The 23,945-nt window shown below is 41.1% G+C and overlaps 1 protein-coding gene across 1 annotated transcript; it reads right to left on the bottom strand.

Annotated features, from left to right (window-relative positions):
* Nucleotides 1-841: 841 nt before the first annotated feature.
* Nucleotides 842-22,065, bottom strand: mks1 (MKS transition zone complex subunit 1). Its single transcript, XM_056284917.1, has 18 exons — nucleotides 21,730-22,065; nucleotides 20,758-20,879; nucleotides 20,623-20,675; nucleotides 20,292-20,459; nucleotides 18,202-18,299; nucleotides 17,372-17,500; nucleotides 17,046-17,150; nucleotides 16,580-16,688; nucleotides 16,351-16,407; nucleotides 13,641-13,683; nucleotides 13,483-13,545; nucleotides 13,305-13,375; nucleotides 13,152-13,221; nucleotides 3,337-3,444; nucleotides 2,956-3,089; nucleotides 2,645-2,727; nucleotides 1,643-1,740; nucleotides 842-979 (listed from the first exon to the last, which is right to left on the bottom strand). Exons 1-18 carry the CDS (start codon nucleotides 21,804-21,806, stop codon nucleotides 888-890), a joined length of 1,680 nt encoding a protein of 559 aa, XP_056140892.1. The 5' UTR covers nucleotides 21,807-22,065; the 3' UTR covers nucleotides 842-887.
* Nucleotides 22,066-23,945: the final 1,880 nt, after the last annotated feature.

The raw sequence follows: 23,945 nt of genomic DNA, 5'->3' as shown, positions 1-23,945 counted from the left end.
GGAAGGCAAAGCTCTCAATTTACCAGTCAATCTTTGTTCCAATCCTCACCTATGGTCATGAGCTTTGGGTAGTGACCGAAAGGGTGAGATTACAGATACAAGCGGCTGAAATGAGTTTCCTCCGTAGGGTGTCTGGGCTCAGCCTTAGAGATAGGGTGAGGAGCTCGCACATCCGGAGGGAGCTCGGAGTAGAGCTGCTGCTCCTTCGCATCAAAAGGAGCCAGCTGAGGTGGTTCGGGCATCTGATTAGGATGCCTCCTAGGTGCCTTCCTTTGGAGGTTTTCCGGGCACGGCCAACTGGGAGGAGACCCCAGGCTAGACCCAGAAATCGCTGGAGGGACTACATGTCCAATCTGGCCTGGGAATGCCTTGGGATCCCCCAGGAGGAGCTGGAGGGCATTGCTGGGGGGAGAGATGTCTGGAGTGCCCTACTTAGCTGGCTGCCACCGTGACCCGACCCCGGAGAAGCGGCTGAAGATGAATGAATAAATGAATGATAATAAAAAGCGTCTCATCTTCAAAATTCTAAAAACCGCTGGACCAGACTGAGATGCTTGGCATTAATCGTAAGGCATCTCAGACAGCCACTATTTACCTGTTATCACCCTTCCCTCACATACTAGCTGGCTAGCTTTAGCTAACATTTAGTAGTTAGCACCAAACTCTGACTGTATTTTTTTGTAACAAATAATGAATATAAGCAATCCCAAAATCCTACTTGCTGAGCAAATTGAGCACATGCAACATCCTTGAAAGCAGGTTTTCAATATTCCTCGGCAATGTTTCCTCTACATTTTGTATTATATATTTTATTTATTGTATATACATCTCCTTCCCCTAGAACCAAAATCCACCTGAGATCGATATATGGGTGTCTATGTAGTGGATTAAATTTGGAGTTGTGAGGTGCCGTGGATAAGATCAGTGGGTAGACTTTCTCTGGCATCCTGCATCCGTTTCCTGGCCCTCTGGAACGCCTCTGAGAAAATAAGAAAAAGGGTTCACCATCAATACACTCCGGCAGTGGTAGAAAAGTTGTGGAGAATTTAAATGAAACTTGTGTCCTACAAACTATAAGATCACTGTACTGCAATTTTGCTGGTAGATAAACTTGTCGTTTCACCGTAACTTATTTTAATTTCATAAATGGTTGTACTAAACACTTGGTTGTATTAAATAGCCAAGCCAAAAATGTGTGATTCTGTCCAAGTACATAGGGGTTTCACCATAAAAAGCCATCAAGTTCCCCCACTGATCTATAATAAACTCAGGATTGATGATGACGTAAAACCTGTGAATCCATCCCAGCGCCATCTTGGTATTCCCTCTATCAGTGTTGTAGTAGGTGGGGACAAATTTAAGTGGACATCACCAGCAACTTGTTTCCCACTAGGTAAGTATTTATGCTGCCCATAATATTTGTTGTAAGTTATGATTAAGTGTGTGCATAAAACACAATGTGAATAATTATTTTAGATCACTTTTCAGAGTACTCAAAGATGCTTTACATAAGTTAAAATGAACATAAAAGCAACACACCAAAAATATAAAACACACAATATTAATCACACATTAAAAACAATTCTGAAGGGGGTGTCTGGGTGGCATGGCGGTCTATTCCAGTCTGAGTGATTCTCTTTACCTAGGATGTTGTAGACAGCTCCTTCTTGACTGAAGCCTCCCAGCTGGTCAAGAACATTCTGCCTTCTCTTCTTCAATAATCTGGCATCAACAAATGCCCTAAAGCACACACAAAATTGATACACTAACACACAGCAATTCTCCACAGATAAGGCAACAAAAACTGGAGGGACAAAGACATAGCAGGTGTACATATTAAAGACATAGCTAAAATGTGTTGTTGAAGATATAATGGAATAAATAAATCTGATAGAGCAGATTCTCCATCTGCACACCTTATCCTCAATATGTTGTGCATTTATTTCTGAAATGTATCCACTACAAAAACATTTTATACATAGAATATTAGCTTTTGCAACTTTTTTTATCATTTAATTCATGTTAGTTTTTATGTCAATGACTTATATCTGTTTTACTTCAGTGTAGAAAGTCTTGGTCACGCTTGCCAAATGCAAGTGAGAAAAAAACGCTGTATGTCACAACATTCTCTGAAGCAAAATGAAAACAAACCAAAATATTATAATTTTGTTCCCAAATTTCAGATCTACAATTTTTGTAGTACTTGGTTGTCTATCAGCTAGTATGAAGCCAACAGGCGACGTCGAGGAACAGATAAAGACAGTGGTATTACTTGCTTCTTTCAACTGGGATCCCCTTTCAAAATGGAGCAGATTTGATTATTTATTCTGGAGAAAGTCAATCCTTACATCTAGATTGTAATTGTCTTCATTTGTGCTTTAGTTGTGAGAGAACTTAATAAATGCTATATGATAAATGCTACTTTTCTTCTCTGAGTAATTAAGGAAACCAGTAACAGTTACATTCCAACTTGTTCACTTTAGAATTGCACATTGGTGCTGTATAAAAGAATTTGTTTAAGAAACCAATTCTCTGTTTCAAGTAGTTGGAACCACAGTGAATCTTCACTGATGCAGACGTATTGTAATATTCTCCCTTTAGTACTGTATTAGTTATCCCCAGCTGTGTCCTGCCTGCTACTCACCTGGCGTGTTGGATACAATGCAAGGTAAAAGTGACACTTCCTGTAGTTTCAGTGCAAAAGCCAAAGCGGCTCAGCCTCTGTCCCTGGAGTGAAACAATAATATAACTATCAAACCACTTTAATCTTTAGATAGAAAGATAGATAGATAGATAGATATTTATATTAAATTTAGTAACTGACTAAGAGTTACACGGGACATTTATGCATGCATAACAGATATTAGGATTTCCTCTACTTAGCGAGAGAGACGGAGGCAGAGAGAGAGAGAGCGAGAGAGAGAGAGAGAGAGAGAGAGAAATATTAGAGCCTACCGTGAATGTCCCCGGTACTCTAACATAGCTATAATCCTCCAGCTCAGGAGAGCCTCCAATAAAGAAGCGCCTCAGCCCAGATACTGTCCCCTTCTGAAGGGGTCTCCACGTATGGCATGTCATTATGTGTTTGCCTGTTTCATGTGTACACACCACACAAAGATAAAAGGGAGGTAGTTAGAGGTAGGAGGGAATCAATGTGAGATTTAATAGGAAAACTTAAGAGTCTGATATTTTCCATTTTTAATCGCAATACTTTTACAATTGAAGATTTTCCCTTGATGTGTTAAGAGTCAGGTGAAGAAAAAACTATAAATCCAAAATGTCAAGATATTCCATTATGTAGTAATTAATAACCAGATACCCCTATTCATGTCATACCAGGTGTTTCAGGGAAAACCAGGTAACCGTAGCCTTCACTCCGATAGCAGTGCCAGGAATCCAGAGAAAGAACCTTGAAGTAGAGGACAGGCCACTGAGGAAGGGGCCCTGTGATCAGGGGATGTAGTTGCATTAGTCTATTCGAAATGCATTAAAATCAACAATGTACACCAATGTTTCCTGTGCAACAGGATCTCTGCATTAGGAGCCGGTGGGGCCTGGCCCCACCAGATGTCGCCATTGCACGACATTATCAACAATTCAGTGTAACAAGTTTTTTTTTTCTTATCAAACATTGTTGTGCCAACCCAGCCACTGAGGATCCACAAGCCAATGCATTCTTAGTGCCTGTCTCATGCCTAGATAAATGGGGGAGGTTGTGTCAGGAAGGGCATCCGGTGTAAAAACTTTGCCAAATCAAATATGCACATCATAAATCAGATTTCCATACTGGATCGGTTGAGGCCCAGGTTACCAATGACCGCCACCGGTACTGTTAGCCAGCAGGGTGCCAGTGGAAACTATGCTACTGTTGGGCAAAGGGGAAGGAGAGGGGGAAGGCACGTCCAGAGGCAGCGGGAGAGGGGGAAGGTTAGGAGTGTGGAGATGAGAGTCAGAACTTTGAATGTTGGCACTATGTGTGTTGTCCTTCCCATTCCCGTACTTCCCATTTTTTGGATCTTATAGACTCTTTTAACCTCATTCAATCTGTTTAAGGGGCCACACATTCCAAAGGCCACATTTTAGACCTTGTACTCTCATCTGGTTTCTCTCTTGAATGCCTTAACCTGGTGAATATGCCTGTATCTGACCATAAAGCTGTCATTTTCAAAGCCCTACTACAGCTCGCTATTCCTAGTCACTATCCTAAAACATGCTCTCACATTCTCAACACTAGCTCTGTAGTTAAATTCTGTGATGCTTTTAATTCATCATCCTTTAATCCCTCTTTATCCCCCCTCAATCCAGATGCACTATTAAATTCATTCAATGATCAGTGCCTAGCCATCCTTGACCAAATTGCACCACTTAAAACTATGAAACAAAGATCAAATAACCTGAATGATCTGAATGATCACACTCGTGCATAGAAAATCAGAACAACAATGGAAGGTCAAAAAGTCTGAATTAGCACATAACACCCTTAAAAACCAAATGTTAATTTACCAGAAGGCAGTTAAGGATGTGAGATCAGCGTACTTCTCTGAACTAATATCAAGAAATAACCACAATCTTATGAACTAATATCAAGAAATAACCACAATCTTTAATTTCTCTTTACGGTAATTGAGTCTGTTATTAATGGTCCCTCCACTTCTCTTTTTGAACCTGATGTTAAGTTGTCTGAAAAATTTCTCACTCATTTTGTAAATAAGGTGGAGCATATCAGGTCCCAAATCCAGCCAGGCTCTTGCATTTGTTCTATTCCCCATGTTAATTCTGCCTCTTTTACCCAGTTTCAACTAATTACAATTTCAGTGTTAAGAGTACAGTCTCCAATATAAACTCCTCCTCTTGTATCTTAAACATCATTCCCACTAAGCTGCTCAAGGATGTACTTTCAACTATCTGCCCCATTATTCTGCAAATTCTTAATAATTATCTGGCTTATTCTCTGTATAATAATTCTCTGAGTTGTTTCTTATCCGATGAGAGGGTCCAAGGACAGGATGTTGTGTTGCTGTTAAGCCCACTGAGGCAAATTTGTAATTTGTGATATTGGGCTATACAAATAAAATTGACTTGACTCTGGCCCCTGGTTCTTTTCCAGACAGTTTTAAGCATGCCATTGTTCACCCATTGCTGATGAAACCTAATTTAGAGCCCCTGTCCTTAAGTAACTACAGACCAATCTCCAAGTTGTCTTTTCTATCTAAGGTTTTGGAGAGAGTAATTTCTTCTCAATTGATATCTTTTATGAACACTAATAGTGTTTTCAACAGTTTCCAGTCTGGTTTTAGAGCACTTCATAGTACTGAGACAGCTCTAGTTAAGGTCACTAATGACCTACTGCTGACTGCAGACAGAGGTGACTGCTCGATTTTAGTTCTTTTAGACTTAAATGCCGCCTTTCACACAAGCGATAACAACAGCCTCTTACATTGCTTAGAGATTTGGGTTGGCATCAAGGGCTTGGCTCTTAGCTTATTATGCTCCAACCTCACCAACAGAACTTTTTACACTTACTTATTTGGTCTTACTCTTATTTTTACCTTGTCTGGTTTTATTTGTTTGTAAAGCACTTTGTAAAATTGTTTATTTATATAGCACTTTTCAAAAAGTTATTATTATTATTATCATTATTATTATTATGACTGGTAAAGGGAGAGAGCTGGCTGATATGATGGAGAGAAGTAAAGTGTATATGATGGAGAGAAGTGTGTGTGTGTGTGTGTGTGTGTGTGTATATATATATATATATATATATATACATAATTATTAAATTATAATTCCGCTCCTCATTTGTTGAGCACTTTTATCAACACCATCGACGGTTTAAAAAAAAAAACGCTAAAAACAGTGCATCCGTAAAGTATTCACACCCCTTCACTTTCCCCACATTTTATTATGTTACAGCCTTATTCCAAAATGGATTAAATTCCTTTTTTTTCTCATCAATCTACACAAAATACCCCATAATGACAAAGCGAAAAAGGTTTTGTAGAAATTTTTGCAAATTTATTAAAAATAAAAAACTGAAATATTGCATGTACACCAGTATTCACACCCTTTGCTATGACACTCAAAATTGAGCTCAGGTTCATCCTGTTTCCACTGATCATCCTTGAGATGTTTCTACATCTTGATTGGAGTCCACCTGTAGTAAATTCAATTGATTGAACATGATTTGGAAAGGCACACACCTGTCTGTATAAGGTCCCACTGTTGACAGTGCATGTCAGAGCAGAAACCAAGCCATGAAGTCAAAGGAATTGTCTGTGGACCTCAGAGACAGGATTGTATCGAGGCACGGATCTGGGGAAGGGTACAAAAAATGTCTACAGCTTTGAAGGGCCCGAAGAGCACAGTGGTCTCCATCATTCGTAAATGGAAGAAGTTTGGATCCACCAGGACTCTTCCTAGAGCTGGCCGCCCAGCCAAACTGAGTATTCGGGGGAGAGGGGCCTTGGTCAGGGAGGTGACCAAGAACCCGATGGTCACTCTGACAGAGCTCCAGCATTCCTCTGTGGAGATGGGAAAACCTTCCAGAAGGACAACCATCTCTGCAGCACTCCACCAATCAGGCCTTTATGGTAGAGTGGCCAGACGGAAGCCTCTGCTAAGTAAAAGGCACATGACAGCCCGCTTGGGGTTTGCCAGAAAGCACCTAAAGGACTCTCAGACCATGAGAAACAAGATTCGCTGGTCTGATGAAACCAAGATTGAACTCTTTGGCCTGAATGCCAAACGTCACGTCTGGAGGAAACCAGGCACCTCTCATCACCTTGCTAATACCATCCCTACAGTGAAGCATGGTGGTGGTAGCATCATGCTGTGGGGATGTTCTTCAGTGGCAGGAACTGGGAGACTAGTCAGGATCGAGGGAAAGATGAATGGAGCAAAGTACAGAGAGATCCTTGATGAAAACGTGCTCCAGGATGCTCAGGACCGCAGACTGGGGCGAAGGTTTACCTTTCAACACGACAACGACCCTAAGCACACAGCCGAGACAATGAAGGAGTGACTTCAGGACAAGTCTGTGAATGTCCTTGAGTGGCCCAACCAGAGCCCAGACTTGAACTCCATTGCACATCTCTGGAAAGACCTGAAAATAGCTGTGCAGCAACGCTCCCCATCTAACCTTACAGAGCTTGAGAGGATCTGCAGAGAAGAATGGGAGAAATACCCCAAATATAGTGTGCCAAGCTTGTAGCTTCATACCCAAGAAGACTTGAGGCTGTAATCGCTGCCAAGGGTGCCTCAACCAAGTACTGAGTAAAGGGTGTGAATACTTATGTACATGCAATATTTCAGTTTTTTATTTTTAATAAATTTGCAAAAAATTCTACAAAACCTTTTTCACTTTGCCATTATGGGGTATTGTGTGTAAATTGATGAGAGAGAAAAAGGAATTTAATCCATTTTGGAATAAGGCTGTAACATAACAAAATGTGGGGAAAGTGAAGGGGTGTGAATACTTTCCGGATGCACTGTATATATATATATATATTATATCAATACAGATACAGGAAAAAAAGTTTCAATACATTGCAGTATAGGCCTGTTTCATCCGTTGCGCACTCATCAGCTGCGCACTGTTATTGAATAGTGTGTGACGCACGAAACAGGCCTGTAACGCAATGCATTAAAACTTTTTGTCCTGTATCTGTATTGATATTCCGCTCCTCATTAGTTGTGCATTGATGGTTTCGGAAAAAAAAACGCGCTCTCTCTCTCTCTCTCTCTCTCTATATATATATATATCAAAGTTTTACATATATACATATATATACATACACACACACACACACACACACACACACACACACACACACACACACACACACACACACACATATATATACATATCTTTGTTAAAAGAAACAGTCAATGGTAGGGAATGATTGCTAATGGCATGAAACAGGCTTGTACTGTTCCATAAAGAATTTTTTGACTCACTGGATATTATGTTTTATATATATATATATATATATATATATATATATACACTACCGTTCAAAAGTTTGGGATCACCCAAACAATTTTGTGTTTTCCATGAAAAGTCACACTTATTCACCACCATATGTTGTGAAATGAATAGAAAATAGAGTCAAGACATTGACAAGGTTAGAAATAATGATTTGTATTTGAAATAAGATTTTTTTTACATCAAACTTTGCTTTCGTCAAAGAATCCTCCATTTGCAGCAATTACAGCATTGCAGACCTTTGGCATTCTAGCTGTTAATTTGTTGAGGTAATCTGGAGAAATTGCACCCCACGCTTCCAGAAGCAGCTCCCACAAGTTGGATTGGTTGGATGGGCACTTCTTGCGTACCATACGGTCAAGCTGCTCCCACAACAGCTCAATGGGGTTCAGATCTGGTGACTGCGCTGGCCACTCCATTACCGATAGAATACCAGCTGCCTGCTTCTGCTCTAAATAGTTCTTGCACAATTTGGAGGTGTGTTTAGGGTCATTGCCCTGTTGTAGGATGAAATTGGCTCCAATCAAGCGCTGTCCACTGGGTATGGCATGGCGTTGCAAAATGGAGTGATAGCCTTCCTTATTCAGAATCCCTTTTACCCTGTACAAATCTCCCACCTTACCAGCACCAAAGCAACCCCAGACCATCACATTACCTCCACCATGCTTAACAGATGGCGTCAGGCATTCTTCCAGCATCTTTTCATTTGTTCTGCGTCTCACAAACGTTCTTCTTTGTGATCCAAACACCTCAAACTTGGATTCATCCGTCCACAACACTTTTTTCCAGTCTTCCTCTGTCCAATGTCTGTGTTCTTTTGCCCATCTTAATCTTTTTCTTTTATTGGTCAGTCTCAGATATGGCTTTTTCTTTGCCACTCTGCCCTGAAGCCCAGAATCCCGCAGCCGCCTCTTCACTGTAGATGTTGACACTGGTGTTTTGCGGGTACTATTTAATGAAGATGCCAGTTGAGGACCTGTGAGGCGTCTGTTTCTCAAACTAGAGACTCTAATGTACTTATCTTCTTGCTCAGTTGTGCAACGCGGCCTCCCACTTCTTTTTCTACTCTGGTTAGAGCCTGTTTGTGCTGTCCTCTGAAGGGAGTAGTACACCGGTGTAGGAAATCTTCAATTCCTTAGCAATTTCTCGCATGGAATAGCCTTCATTTCTAAGAACAAGAATAGACTGTCGAGTTTCAGATGAAAGTTCTCTTTTTCTGGCCATTTTGAGCGTTTAATTGACCCCACAAATGTGATGCTCCAGAAACTCAATCTGCTCAAAGGAAGGTCAGTTTTGTAGCTTCTGTAACGAGCTAAACTGTTTTCAGATGTGTGAACATGATTGCACAAGGGTTTTCTAATCATCAATTAGCCTTCTGAGCCAATGAGCAAACACATTGTACCATTAGAACACTGAAGTGATAGTTGCTTGAAATGGGCCTCTATACACCTATGTAGATATTGCACCAAAAACCAGACATTTGCAGCTAGAATAGTCATTTACCACATTAGCAATGTATAGAGTGTATTTCTTTAAAGTTAAGACTAGTTTAAAGTTATCTTCATTGAAAAGTACAGTGCTTTTCCTTCAAAAATATGGACATTTCAATGTGATCCCAAACTTTTGAACGGTAGTGTATATATACATACACACGGATGCAAGTTTTAATACATAGCAGTATAGGCCTGTTTTGTGCGTCGCACACTCATCAGCTGCTAATTGATATTTTATTGAGAGTGTCGGCCAGAGTGATGAGTATGAAGCTGAAAATCGAAGGTGTGAGATGATGAATGTTATCAGCGCATATGCCCCGCAAGTTGGTTGTGAGATGGAAAAGAAATAAGAATTCTGGAGTTCGATGAAGTGGTGGAGAGCATACCCAAGGAGAAAGTGGTGATTGGAGCAGACTTCAATGGGCATGTTGGTCAAGGGAACGGAGGTGATGGGCAGGTATGGTGTCAAGGAGAGGAATGTGGAAAGACAGATGGTGGCGGATTTTGCAAACAAAAAGGATGGAAATGGTTGTGGTGAATACATATAGTTCAAGAAGATGGAGGAACACAGGGTGACGTAAGAGTGGAGGAAAGTGCACACAGGCGGACTATATCTTATGTAGGAGGCGCAATCTGAAGGACTGGAGACTGCAAGGTAGTGACAGGGGAGAACGTAGCTAGGCAGCATCAGGTGCTGGTCTGTAGGATGAATTTGGAGATCAAAAAGAGGAATATATTGAAGGCAGAGCCAAGGATCAAATGGTAGAAGATGAAGAAGGAAGACTGTTGTGTGGAGTTCAGGTAGGAGTTAAGACAGGCACTGGGTGGTAGTGAAGAGTTGCTAGATGGCTGGGCAACCACTGCAGCCAGAAATAGTGAGGGAGACAGCTAAGAAGGTACTTTGTGCGTCATCTGGACAGAGGAAGGAAGACAAGGAGACTTGGTGGTGGAATAGTTGGTTTATACCTTGTCTGTTTTTCACATGGCTTCTGGGCCTGTACATTCACTGAATGTTGTATTGGAATGTCATGTGCAATGCATCTTAGGATGCTTCATTTATTTATTCTATTCTTTTAACTTATGTGAATTTTTATCCATTGCCTGGTCCTCATATGAGTCTACATGCATGGCCACACGAGGGTGCCAGTGTGCATCTCTTACCCATGTACTGATCTGTCTATTGTCTCTGACATACTGCTGATTGCCACTTGTCTGTGAGTTTTTGTATGGTCTGGATGAAGTATAAAACTGAATTTCCCTTCTGGGATAAATAAAGTTGCCTGAATCTGAATGAGGAAGTACAGCAAAGTAAACAGAGGAAGATGTTGGCAAAGAAGAAGTGAGATAGAGAGATAAAGAAAGTAGACAGGAGTACAAGGAGATGTGGCGTAAAGCGAACAGAAAGGTGGCGAAGGAAAAGGTATATGGTGAGTTATATGAGAGGTTAGACACTAAGGAAGGAGAAAAGGACTTGTATTGATTGACTAGACAGAGGGACTGAGCTGGGAAGGATGTGCAGCAGGTTACGCCGATCAAAGATAGAGATGGAAATGTGCTGTCAAATGTGCTGTTGACAAGGTGGAAGGAGTACTTTGAGGGGCTGAGAGAGAGAGAAAGTTGGATGATGTGGGGATAGTGAATTAAGAAGTGCGGTGGATGAGCAAGGAGGAAGTGAGGGCAGCTATGAAGAGGATGAAGAGTGGAAAGGTGGTTGGTCCAGATGATATACATTAAGCAGAGAGGTGATGATTTTTCCGCTTCCGGTGTGGGAAGATGTTGGCGCAAATTCATGTTTGCAGTGGCCTTACCTAGTACTGGTGTGGGAAGATGGCGGCGCGAATTCATGTTTGCGGCGGCCTCACCCAGTACCGTCCATGCAGTGTCTTTGTCCACGTATGCATCTAAGTTTGTCTTTGTTTGTTTGGCTGGGAGAGCTTGGTCTGCTGCGTCCTGTGGGCCCAGGGACCACGGCCCTGCCTGGAGCTCTGTCCAAACACGTAACACCAAGGATGGTCTGACAGGACCTGGAAGCGGCACAGGCTAAGCTAACTCCTAGCCCATGCAGACTGGCAGTAATGATAACACCGAGGGCGATCTGGTGGTGGCCTCGCCTAGCCTTGACTGTGTTTTTAGTGTCGTCGTGTGGAGTGCGGAGAGGTGTGTCGAAGGTGTCTGGCTAGGACAGCTAGCACTGGATCGGCTGAGGGCGCTTGGTCTGCTGTGTCCTGTGGGCCCAAGGACCACGGTCCTGACCGGAGCTGTGCCCGAAGAAGAAACATCAAGGGTGGGTTGACGGGACACAGAAGCGGGGCAGGCTAAGCTATCTGGTAGCCCATGCAGACCGGCAGTTCCGACAGTCATCCTGGCTGGCGTTCGTTCTCCACCACAATTTTTTTTTTTAGTTTAAATATATGTGCTAGTTTGGATATATGTGTTCTTCTAGTTTTTGGATATGTGTTTTTGTCTTTATGTTGCACTACTGTGGGCTGGGGGAAACGATGTTTCATTTCATTTCATGTGTGCAAGTGCATGAAATTAAATGACAAATAAACTGTTTCTGATTATGATAAGCGAGTAGCAGTATGGTTTCATGCCACGAAAGAGCACTACAGATGCAAAGTTTATTTTGAGAATGTTGATGGAGAAGTATAGAGAAGGTCAGAAGGAGTTACATTGTGTCTGTGGATTTAAAAAAAGCATATCCCAGGGTGCCGAGAGAGGAGGTGTGGTATTGTATGAGGAATAGGGTATTACGTAAGGGCAAATGTGGGTAGCTGTCATTTCATGTGACTAGAGTGACAAGCAATTGTGGCAAGTAGCACAAGGCCATATAACCAGGATAGAACGTTAGTAGAAGATAAACTTGTTTATGCCCAAAAGATGATAAGTGACATTCCATCACGTAAGTGTTACCATTATTATGCAGAAAACAGTAGTAGCAGTAGTAGTAGCATATCAAGACAACCATTAAACTGTCAAAGGGGGATGACTGAAGACATCCTAACGTCATCCTTGCGCTGATAGAGAGGCTCCTGCTCCGCCAACATATCCTAATCAACAAGGTCCCTGATTAAAAGCAGGACATTGACTGACGCAAGTAGATTGTTCACTAGATTTGTAAATGGTATAAAGATAGGGAGGCTTTTGTCTGATTTTCAGTCACTCTGCCGACCTGACTCAGACTTTGTTGATATGTCAATAAAAGTCTTATTTTGAAGGATCCTCGTCTCACTGACTTTTCTTGCAATTTCTCTGTATCACTGGCCACCACAGGAATTCGAGAGTAGCAGAAAGTCTGTAGGAGTGATGCAGGATATGTATGAGGGCAGTGTGACAGTGGTGAGGTGTGCGGTTGGAATGACGGATGGGTTCAAGGTAGAGGTGGGATTACATAAAAGATTGGCACTGAGCACTTTCTTGTTTGCAATGGTGATAGACAGGTTGATGGACAAGATCAGGCAGGAGTCTCCTGGACTATGATGTTCACAGATGACATTGTGATCTGTAGTGAGAGTTTGTTTTTTTTTTGTGTGATTTTTTTTTCCCCGCTGTGGCAGCAAAGATTTTACTGTGGCTGCCCACCATAAAGTTACAAGCAGAAAACTGTACACTCACGCCTACCCTGACTAAGGGATTGCCTTAATTTTCCTTAACATACAACAGTGCCAACTCACCCTCACTCTCCTTTTCTTTCATGTGGAATGCCTCAAAGCTGAAGGGGTAACTGAAAAAAGCCACACTGTCCTGTGTGAAGAGAGGATATTCGGAGTGAAACAAATGTCAGAAAGTTAAACTGCACTTATAAAGCTGTTTTCAAGATTACAGACCTTCCCTATGGTCTTGGTACGACAGGTCTGGGTAACCTCTGTGAGTGATTGGGACGGCAAGGTAGACCAATCTAAACATTCCAAATATCAATACAAGTCAATATCCTTTAAACAGTAGCATTGTCACTTTCACAGAGCAAATGCACTAAATAACAACCTTGAAATATGTGTGACTTACTGTTGGGCAGCTCCATGAAGAAGTGGATATATAAGTTGTCATATTCAAAGCCTTTAGCTGAGACTGAGTGGAGAAAAGTGGAACGATGGTTAAATGATAACAGATATTTTAAATATTCGCACAATGACAATTAACATGTCTACTTCATTATTTCTTACCTATCTCTCCATTTACCAAGAGACGTAGAATCCCTGCTGGAGGCTACAGGAGAGAAATATAGACTGTGACATAGGACATGCCAGCTTCAGCTTGCTATCACAAACATCACACACTGAACCCTTCCATTTCTATGATTAGCATATTATTTAAAAATGTTGCCTTTCCGACAGAGTTGGGGGTAAACACAAATCAAAACTAGCCAAAATTATAACTGCCCAATCATAGCCGAAGGATTTTGGTTATGAAATTTTAAAAAGAAACTCAAAAGTTGGTTCAACATAATTTCTGAAAGAGATTTTACAGTCAGCTCAAGTAAATTAAGTAAAATCATCAATAATCTGAATTATTTCATATGGGCCTATCAACAGAGAATTAACATGTTAAACAAAAGGGTCCAATGTCACCATTTTTCTTGGAGTGAAGAAGCCATTGCGTCACACTCTTAAATAAAACATGCACTGGGACCTCATTCCAACGGGCTGAGTGACATGGATCAATTTTACATACCACATAGCATGTGCATTCTGCACTACACAATTCATAACTGTAGGACCAGCATCCAATCATGCATTCAATAACTGAAAAATTTAACTTAAACATTTCTATCAATGGCCCTGCGATGGCCTGGCGGCCTGTCCCGGGTGTCTCCCCGCCTCCCGCCCAATGACTGCTGGGATAGGCTCCAGCTTCCCGCAACCTGAATTTGGATAAGCCGCTTGGATAACGGATGGATGGATGGATTTCTATCAATGAGGCAATAAACTGACATCAATCAAAACAAAAGCCTGAGGACAAGGAGTTATTAAAGGACAACTCTTGTATTTTTAAATCTAAACCCCATTTTCCTATTGTTAGGAGTCAAACCAAGTGATGGGTAGCAGAATCTTTTAAACTGATCAAGTACTAAGATAGCTAGCATCAGCTGACTGCTGTGCACCAAGATGCAACATAAACTTTCGGGCCAACAGTGTTCACCAAATACCACTCTACTAAAAGAGCTCTTTTTTGGCGCCAACAGGCTCAGAATGTTTCGAGAAGTGTCTTAAAACACTTTCAATTATGAAAAGGCCATGCCAGTATAGTCAATCAGTGCAGTGACAGACCTTTTTAGCATTTTCGTTTTTGCATCTCTCTTTTGCACTCTTTCACGCTTCCACTGGTGTCTTACAGCAACAATTCACTGCTCGCAGGCTTACAGAGTGATACTATTAGTCCAGGTTAGAGATTGTTTGTTATCTATATAATTCCATGTCTGATGTCATGCATAAGGCTCTTTAAATTCTTCTCATGACATTGAGTCTGTAATTTCCAAAAAAAGAGCTTTTAGTGGACATTATTTGGTGAGCGCTATCTATTACATTAATTGGCGATGCTAACTTGCTCAATACTAAATCAATTTGAACGATTTGGACACCTTTTGCTTGGTTTCACTCCTAACGATAAAAAATAGGGCTTGGGTTAAAAATAACTGGAGTTTTCCTTTAAATAACTAAGAGAAACCAGAAGAGTGCACTCAATAGAGTGCAGATCACTGCCAGGCATATCCCCCCTTCTCCGGTGCTCAGACTTGGCGACAAATCACCCCTTTTTTCACCTACCGAGAGAAGGGAAAATATGGAGGCATTACCTGCATATCTCAACTTCTCTGGTGCTTGGACTAAGGTGAAAAATCAGCTGAGAAGTTAGTACTCAACTGCAGTATAAGACAGGTTTTTCCAAAGGTTTTGAATGACTGCAACCATGAGAGGTCCTTGATCATGCAGTCATAACTGTGCACAAAACTTATTAGGCTGACAGGCCCAGTAGTATGCGAGAATAGCAGCAGACAGATTAATGCACACACACATGCACACACGGACAGAAAAGTCGGTGTTTTGACTGCCATTATAAGACATTATTCGCAGCGCCCTAGTCGACTGAACAAGAAATATGGAAAAAAAAACATTTTTAACATGCAGCACTCGAACTAAAAAAAAAAAATCTATTTAATAAAAACGTTTTGTCTGTCAGTCTGTGGATGCGCAGCCTCCTGGGCGGACCCTCGCATGAATATGACCAAGTCTAACATGAACTTGCACTTTCCAAAAAGAAAAGTTTTCTACGCAGCCATTTTGGTCTAACCCTAACCCTGTCTTTATTTTCATAATATAATAAAGCTGGGTTACCTGTTTACGTTCACACATGCAGGACTCACATCTACGGTTGACTCAGATCAGGCAGCGACAATGCAACACTTCCTGTTTTGACTGCAACCAAGAGGAGATTGTTCCTTTATAACTTATGCATTTTTTGGATTACCAAAGTTCTTTTAATAATTTTTGATCATGTTGCTGCCCGATCTGATTCAACTGTAGATGTGAGTTACGCATACACATACATGCGCATGGCTGACTTAGATCAGGCAGTGACAGAGAGCAGCGTTGGTCGAGCAAGCTAGAGAGTGAATGAAGAGAATGAGCGGCGGTAGTGGGAACAAATGTTTTTCAAAGGTTCTGAATCACCGCAACCACAAGAGGTTCTTGATCATACAGTCATAACTGTGCAAAAAGAATTTTAGGCTGATAGGCCCAGCAGTATATGAGATTAGCTGCAGACAGATACACAAACCCACACACACGACCAAATGCAATATCCCAATTATTATCACCCTCCAGGCTACTGCCTGGCGGGGATAATAATACATAAATCATAGTGTATACAATAACTCACCATTTCAAAGTCCTGGCCAATGAGGCTATTGAGGTACTCCCTGTGTCTTATGTAAAGCTGCAGAAATGGTGACAGAGTGGATCTGGTTAAGTCATACACTATTCTTACCCTTGATGACCAACAATATCAAGTTGGGGAAAAAAATAAAAAAACATGGAAGAACTACATATCGCTCCTTCCAAAGCGAGGTAAATAGGGGAACAAAAATGAGGAAAGTGAGAGCACTAACATCTTTGTACATGTGCTGTTCTCTCTCCTTTTCTTCCAGGTTCATGGGGGTTGATACATTCTCCAGGGTTAGACGCCACACCTCTCTCTTCTCCCCCTCTGTCTCAATCCTGCAGGGTCAACAGCAGAGTAAATAAATTTGCATTCCATTGAAGTCCATAAAAGTGATAAAAATCAGTATTTGCACTCTTTTTTAAATTTTTCAGATGTAGCCCCAGGATTTTCTCAGTGACCTATTCCCAATATCGGCTGTAGTACCAGTTCGAAAATGGCTAATGTGCTCATTGTGTGAAATATATTGACTGAATTAAATAGGCATATTTTTAGCAAACAGGAGTCACCGCTGCTAAATGATATAAATGGGTTATACTTGTGTTTTGAAGAGAGTAAATATCACATTCAACTAGGACTAGGGGGATGTTAACTAATTTGCAAATCTTAAGTAATTCCATTAGTTGTTGACTTGCCTGTAGGGTTCTTTGCCCTTGTTGAAGTCAGGTTTAACAATGACTACCCCATTCCCATCTGTTTTTATGGTTAACAGCAAACATTCATTCTCTCTCTGGCCAAGTCTGGAAAAAAGAGATATGTGTAAAGACCACCACAACCCCGAAGGAGCCGCAAAAACCTGTTTTTCTTTTAGGTAAGCTATGACAGTGCATAAAAGAAAGCACCCTCACTAGTTTAATGTCTTGCCTGCCTGATTTAATACAGTGCGAGCAAATCAACATGGCATATTCTTGGCCAGAACAGAACTTTATAGTAAATCTTAACAGTTTCCAGCCTTACTTACTTTCCGGGGGGACCCAGGTCTCCCATGATGTGCATTGTCTGCATTGCATTGTTCACTACATGGCTGCTTGTCACAAACTCCTCTGTGGGCTCCCAGTTGATCATTTTCATTTTGTTGACACTGCAATCTCTGCAATACACAACAGACCATATGACGGTACCACTTAAACTGGGACAGGAGAGGAACCGCAAAGTACATCCACAGCTCCTCCTTGGGAGGAATCGCTTGAGGTGGTCGGGACCTGCAAAAGACCCGGGACACATTCTTTATTCTTTATTTCAGATCCCCATTAATCACTGCCTCGGCAGCGACTATTCTTCCTCGAGTCTAACAGTACAAACATGATGGGATTACACATCCCAAATGGCTCGGGAATGATTGGGGATCCCCAGGTGGAGCTGGAGACAGTTGCTGAGGAGAAGAATGTCTGGGCTACTCTGCCAGCTTTACTGATACTGCAACCCGGACCTGGAGAAGAGGTCATGAAAATGTATGTATGCATAAATAGATTTTTTTCCATCCTATGACATAGTTGTTAAAACTTGTCTCCAATACAAGTCCTGTCTTTGAAGAGTATTACAGGTTGATGCAATTACATTTTATATCCACATAGAGGATGTCTCTCTATTGGCCAAGTAAGTTCCCAAGATGCAGTGCTAATTATAGGAATTTGCTCCAGTTTCTACTTGTCTTCATACCATATCAGCATCTGTAAATAGTTAATTGCTATACTAATTCTATTCACCAAAGCAAACATTTTCTATTTAGAATAATCTAGTTTATCATTAAAGAAAAGAAAAAGAGAATTGTGGAAATGAAATGTCACCTACACTGCACGTCTGTCCTGCCGTCTGTGTCTCACGTTGGCCATCCTTTCAACCAGGAAGGTGGGGGTGGCTTTGGTAGAGGTCACCAAGTCCTGGGAATGCTTTTTGGGATCAAACAAAACAGCTTCAAACGGTGTACCAAGGTAGCGATTATGTCTATGTTATTCTAATTAGTGGGATTGTCAAGAGAAAGTTATTTACTACTACAACAACAACAACAACAGATATACTAATAATGATAATAATAATGGATTTGATTTACAACTGAATTTAGACTGCTACTGTCTTTCAGCAGAGACCACCAAATTTAAAAATTCTCAGGTAAATTTGGAGATGTGTGGATGTCTGAATTTTTTTCTATTTTTTTGGAGCTGTGGGCAGGGTTCTTCCCTTTTCATCTCAATTTGACATGTCCAGTTCCCTGTTCTCCTCAGGTCCCACCACTGCACAACCCCTATGGCAAACAGGAAGGCGTAGTATTTCACTTGCATTCTCCAGTATATGTAGAGCCAGCTGTTCTTTTTTTTTTTTATCTGCTAGCTGCAGAATTCTCAAGTGGAACAAAGCCACATGGAGGCGTACACAATTTCTTAGTCCATCTGCAGCTGTACATGCACCCCACTACCTATTGAGGGCACTAACCGCATTGGCAGGACACATTACCCCCTACTGGCTCTGCACCCAGAAGCACTGAGTTAGTTATACGTCTTATAAAACACAGCCAAAGTGGGGTTCAAACTGTTCTCCTTAGTGTTGGGATTCTGGTGTACTAGCCAAGTGTCCCAACATTTTGATGTTCTTGACTTTGAATATGCTAGAATTGCATGTGAATATATAGTTTGTATTAGGTAGCCCACGTGCTATTCTTCTCAAAATGTATTTTCCATTTTTAATCATTGTCTTAAAGACATGTAAGGACTAACTAGAAATTTCATGGTTGACTTAGTTCAGGCAGCGACAGAGAGCAGCGCTGGTCGAGCAAGCTAGAGAGTGAATGAAGAGAAGGAGCGGCGGTAGTGAGAACAAACGTTTTTCAAAGGTTTTGAATCACCGCAACCACAAGAGGTTCTTGATCATACAGTCATAACTGTGCAAAAAGAATTTTAGGCTGATAGGCCCAGCAGTATATGAGATTAGCTGCAGACAGATACACAAACTAAATATTTCCAACAAGAAACTCATGTTTTAACTTAAGGTGTGTGTGTGTGGGGGGGGGGGTTCTTTTTTGAAATGGCTTTATACATACCTCTTAAAAATGTCATTGAAAATTTAGATTAACTTAACATAATTCACTCAGTTGGACCCCTCTCCCACCAAAAAGTCTATATTTTGGGATCAACATAGCACAGGTACAATGACCCACTTTTCTAATTGGCCGACTATAGTGAGGTCCCACCCCCTTCTCTTTCCAAAACAAATTTCACACACTAGTATGGTGACTGAACACCACATTTTAGTAAGATCTTAAACGTAAGAGCCAGAGTCAGACCCTATGCGAAAACATTTTTGGTGATGACAAACCACCCAAGAGAATATCAGGTATAGACAATAATAAAAACAATCAAGTGTTTGTTTTTCCACTTCAGTGAATAGCATATTCTCTATCTGCCTACAAATTGGATATTTGCAGTCATTTGCAAGAAGTACATATGTTGCTTATCCTTGCTTGCTCTATTTTTATTCAAGATGAGGTTAGGTGCACAGAGAGCAGAAGAAACTTAATCTCAGCCGCTGAATACATCTGCATATCCACTGAGGGTGTTTAAACAGCACATACAGAAATTCATACAGAAAAGAAATGTAACATCTGACTTACTTTGTGAATTATTGAACATCATGATTACACGGAAAAAAGATTAACTTTCTTTCATGAAGTCAACTTCTAAACATCCAGCTAAAGCAATTGTACTTGAACTGTGTTCAGCTAGCTCACACATTTTCTCTGGGGAATGTGCTTTTTTAGCTTTTCATATTGTTTCCATTCTAGTTTATACACGCTTGACAAACTCTTTTGGCTTCAGCTACAAAAAAGAGAGATATTAGGTTAAGATTTTAGTGACAGTGCTGATATTAGGAGATGTGGTAGACCCTACCAATTGATGGACTGGAAGCCAGTTGGTGTAACGGTCATGGTCAGTGTAGGTAAAGATCCTGTTATTATGTCGGCTCTTGTTCCTCTTCAGTGCCTTGATTTCTGCATGGTAATGTCTCTCCAAAGGCGTCTGGCAATGAGACTCATCCTGAAACAGGTCTACCTCATCCTAATTCCAAAGAAAGCAAAATGAACAGTGTGAAGGGTGGGGTGGGGGGGCACAAAGAATGGGGATAGAGATGAATAGACAGAGACAAATAATAAGAAAATAAAGGATTTATTTCAGCTGTCAGATGTGGAATGGGATTGGGAATGTGGACTGGCAACTGTACCTGACTAAAGAGCTTCTCTTGCCAACCCACCACTAACTCCTCCACATTATCACCTGGTAAGACAATATTATCAATGTCACATTCTCTTGTTAAAGCACGCCTTTTATCAATTAAACTCAAAGCAGAAAGGAATACCAGCTTGGCCTTGCGAGGTGAAGGTGTCCAATTCAATGAGTCCTCGCTCCTGTTGGGACAGAACCTGTTGCTCAAGATGCTGTGAGAGGGCCGCTGCTGAGGTCACCTTTTCAATACAGACCCTGAGGTGATGTACAAAATAGATGTTGCGTTAAAACAGTGCTCCTGGGCATGGAAAGGTTCAGAGTTTTACTTAGAGAAACCTTCGAAAAGGCTGGACACATTGCCCATTGTGAAAATGACTATTTTATATTCACACTAGAGATTAGCAATAATTCAACATTATCATTCATCTTTCAAACATGCAGGGCATTATAACTCATCATCTTTCAGTGCTATTGCATTGAGATAAAATTTGGATATTTTCATATGGTTGTATTATATGTTCTAACCCCATTTGGGTTTTTAAACCATAGTACTTTTGCAAATGTAAAGCAGCCGTCATGATATTTTTCAGGATCGTGTACAATTCCCTTTGATTATCGTGATAATAACTCGTCATATCGCTCAGCATTAGTGACGTGGTTCATAGTCCGTTTGAGTGATTAGCTCACATAAACGGAGAGGTAAAGTGGTCATTGCGCATGTTTACCTTTTGCAACTGGCCTAGAATATTTTTACTTCGTTACTCCTTATTTATTCATCTAGATACTTTCGGGCTGTATAAAAAAAAAGTGTTTAGTGCCGGATGGGAAGAGACGTTTTAATTAAAATACGTTGGTTAATAGAATTTGTTCAGGGGTGGCCCACGTCAAAGGCAACTTCTCGCTGAGGTGGCTTGAGTTAAGGAGAGTGTGCAGGGACAACGAATTAGGAAATGCTTGTAGAAGCAGTCCAGTCATGAGTAGACCGAGTCCTCAGCTTGATTCCCCTCTAATATCCAGTAAAACACATGACCTCTGCTGACCGTTTTAACATACAGTATAACCACTATCCCGACGTTAGCTTGCTGCTGATGTTCACGTCACTTACCTAATCTTCAGGTTTTTTATAGCATCGCTGGACCGGTATACAGCCTCCCCGGTGTCGGTGTTCCAGCCTTCTGCCATGTATCTCAGGAGGTGTGCGTCTCGTTTGGTTTCTCAGCTCTTGGTTATTGACTGTCTTCAAGCAGCTTGGTTAGCCATAGCAAGAAGAACGTGGCTTCTCAAACGGAAGGTGAAAATAAACATTAGAAATACCCAATATGTTGGCTAAAAGCTAGGCGATAGCCAGCCAACCGTAGAGGTGACGTTTCGGAATATACGCAACGAGGAACTAGTAAAGGTGGCTAGCAAGAAGCTAACTAGCGAAGCGGCGAGATGAGCATGTGCCGAGTCCTCAAAGAAGCTGGAGTACTGTTGCTTAGTGACAGACTTCTTTGTAGGATTTTCTGCACGCAAACAACTGGAGCGCCATCAACCGTACAGAATGAACAACTGCCTAAAGGGTTCTTAGCGTTTGAAGGAACGTTAATTGACGTTGGTACAAGAAAAATAGTCTTAAATAAAATAAACATGTGAAATAAAACAGATCTAAAAAAAAATACAAACAGCAAAAAGTAAAGTAAAGTACACTTTTACACAGATCGCAATATGTACATGTGTAATATTCGCGTGCGTGCGTGCGTGCGTGCGTGCGTGTGTGTGTGGGAGAGTGGCTGTATTTATCCTAAATTCCTGTCCACGAGCTCAAATATTCTAATAAAAATTTACTGAGGTGTTTGTAAATATCATTTTGTCCAAATGCTTTTGAATTATAATTTCATAATTGTCTGTCTTGACATTATTTTGGAAATAACACATCTACTACTACTACGACTACTACTACTTTCGGCTGCTCCCGTTAGGGGTCGCCACAGCGGATCATCCGTTTCCATTTCTTCCTGTCTCCTGCGTCTTCCTCTGTCACACCAGCCATCTGCATATTTTGGAAATAACACATAATCAATTCAATTGTCTCTGCCTCTCCATGGCAATCACAACTTCAGTTAAAATTCTCCTGCTGTATCTATTTTCGTCTGCAATAATTGGTATTGGTCCAGCCCTCTGCTTTTCTTCTGTATCCCAACAACTCATCAAAAATTGTCCATCTGTCAAATCATCATTTCTGTTGACTTTAGTATTGTGAGCTATACCAGACCACGATGAGCTCATGATGAGGTGCTCATCCCTCTACCTTGTAAGTGAAAAGAGATGTAATCTCTATAAAATTACTGTCTAAGCCATTTAAGGAGATACAGCATTGTCCCATTTTTGGAATGGAAATTTGACTTGCATGCCTGCCACATTGCCACTGGCGACAATTTTTCGTCATGGTCAATTGAAGTTGTAGTCAATAATAAATGGGATAAGACTATTTACTTAAATTGTGCTGTGTATGGAGCTGATTTACATGTGAAAGTGCATTACTGGGCAAGCATTGGAAGGGTAGTGAAAGAACAGCTAGGGTGAGGACTTGCATCATCAGCAGTGTAATATTTGCTAGTAGTAATATTTGCTAGTAGTATTTGTTTTGCTAATGTCCCTTACGGCTTTCCGTAGCGCCACAACAAAGTCACGTGATGTACGTAAAACGTCAGTCTGAATCCGGTCGGTGAATAAACACCCAGCACGAGAGAAGTCGTCCTTGCTTTATTAATGTTATAAGTTAACATAGCCAGAGGGCACAGATCATTACAAGCAGGATGCTATGTAAAGCTGAGCTACATTGTTATCAATTCCTAAAAATAATCTCCAGCACAATGTGTCACTCAGCACACACCTTTAAATGACGAAGCACGGTATGTGTGAACAAAAATACAGACACCCCCAAGTCATTACAAGTCAAGACCTCGTGAGCTAAGTAAGCTTAGGGGTTTTACAGTAGCAATGACAGTTCTGCGTGTCAAAATGAAAACCAATTTTTTGAGCTGTAAACATGTTTATGAGCCTTATTCAGCATATTGTGAAAGAAACAGTATATAACTCCTGGAATCAAGTTCGATGTTTTTGAGACACAATTATGGCAATATTTTTCTCGCACAAATGTGTGGTTTTCCTGCTCTGTTACCCTTCATGCCGGACCAAACCATTTTTTTCCCTCCCTGTTAAAAGTTGTTTTTTTTTTTAGGAAGTTGTTCCTTGTCCGATGAGAGGGTCTAAGGACAGGATGTTGTGTTGCTGTAAAGCTCACTGAGGCAAATTTGTAATTTGTGATATTTGGCTATA

This window comes from Lampris incognitus, chromosome 8 (assembly GCF_029633865.1).
Source record: "Lampris incognitus isolate fLamInc1 chromosome 8, fLamInc1.hap2, whole genome shotgun sequence".
NCBI classification, from domain to species: domain Eukaryota; kingdom Metazoa; phylum Chordata; class Actinopteri; order Lampriformes; family Lampridae; genus Lampris; species Lampris incognitus.
The sequence above is the reverse complement of the archived record's forward strand: the minus strand, read 5'-3'. Positions and strand labels throughout refer to the sequence as shown.

Excerpts from the sequence above, each read along its gene's own strand:
- mks1 (XM_056284917.1), bottom strand. The coding sequence starts at position 21,806 with ATGGCAGAAGGCTGGAACACCGACACCGGGGAGGCTGTATACCGGTCC. Across the intron at positions 16,689-17,045 it reads AAGGGCAAAGAACCCTACAG|GATTGAGACAGAGGGGGAGA; the intron begins GCAAGTCAACAA and ends TTGACCCTGCAG. Across the intron at positions 2,728-2,955 it reads GAGTACCGGGGACATTCACG|GGACAGAGGCTGAGCCGCTT; the intron begins GTAGGCTCTAAT and ends GTTTCACTCCAG.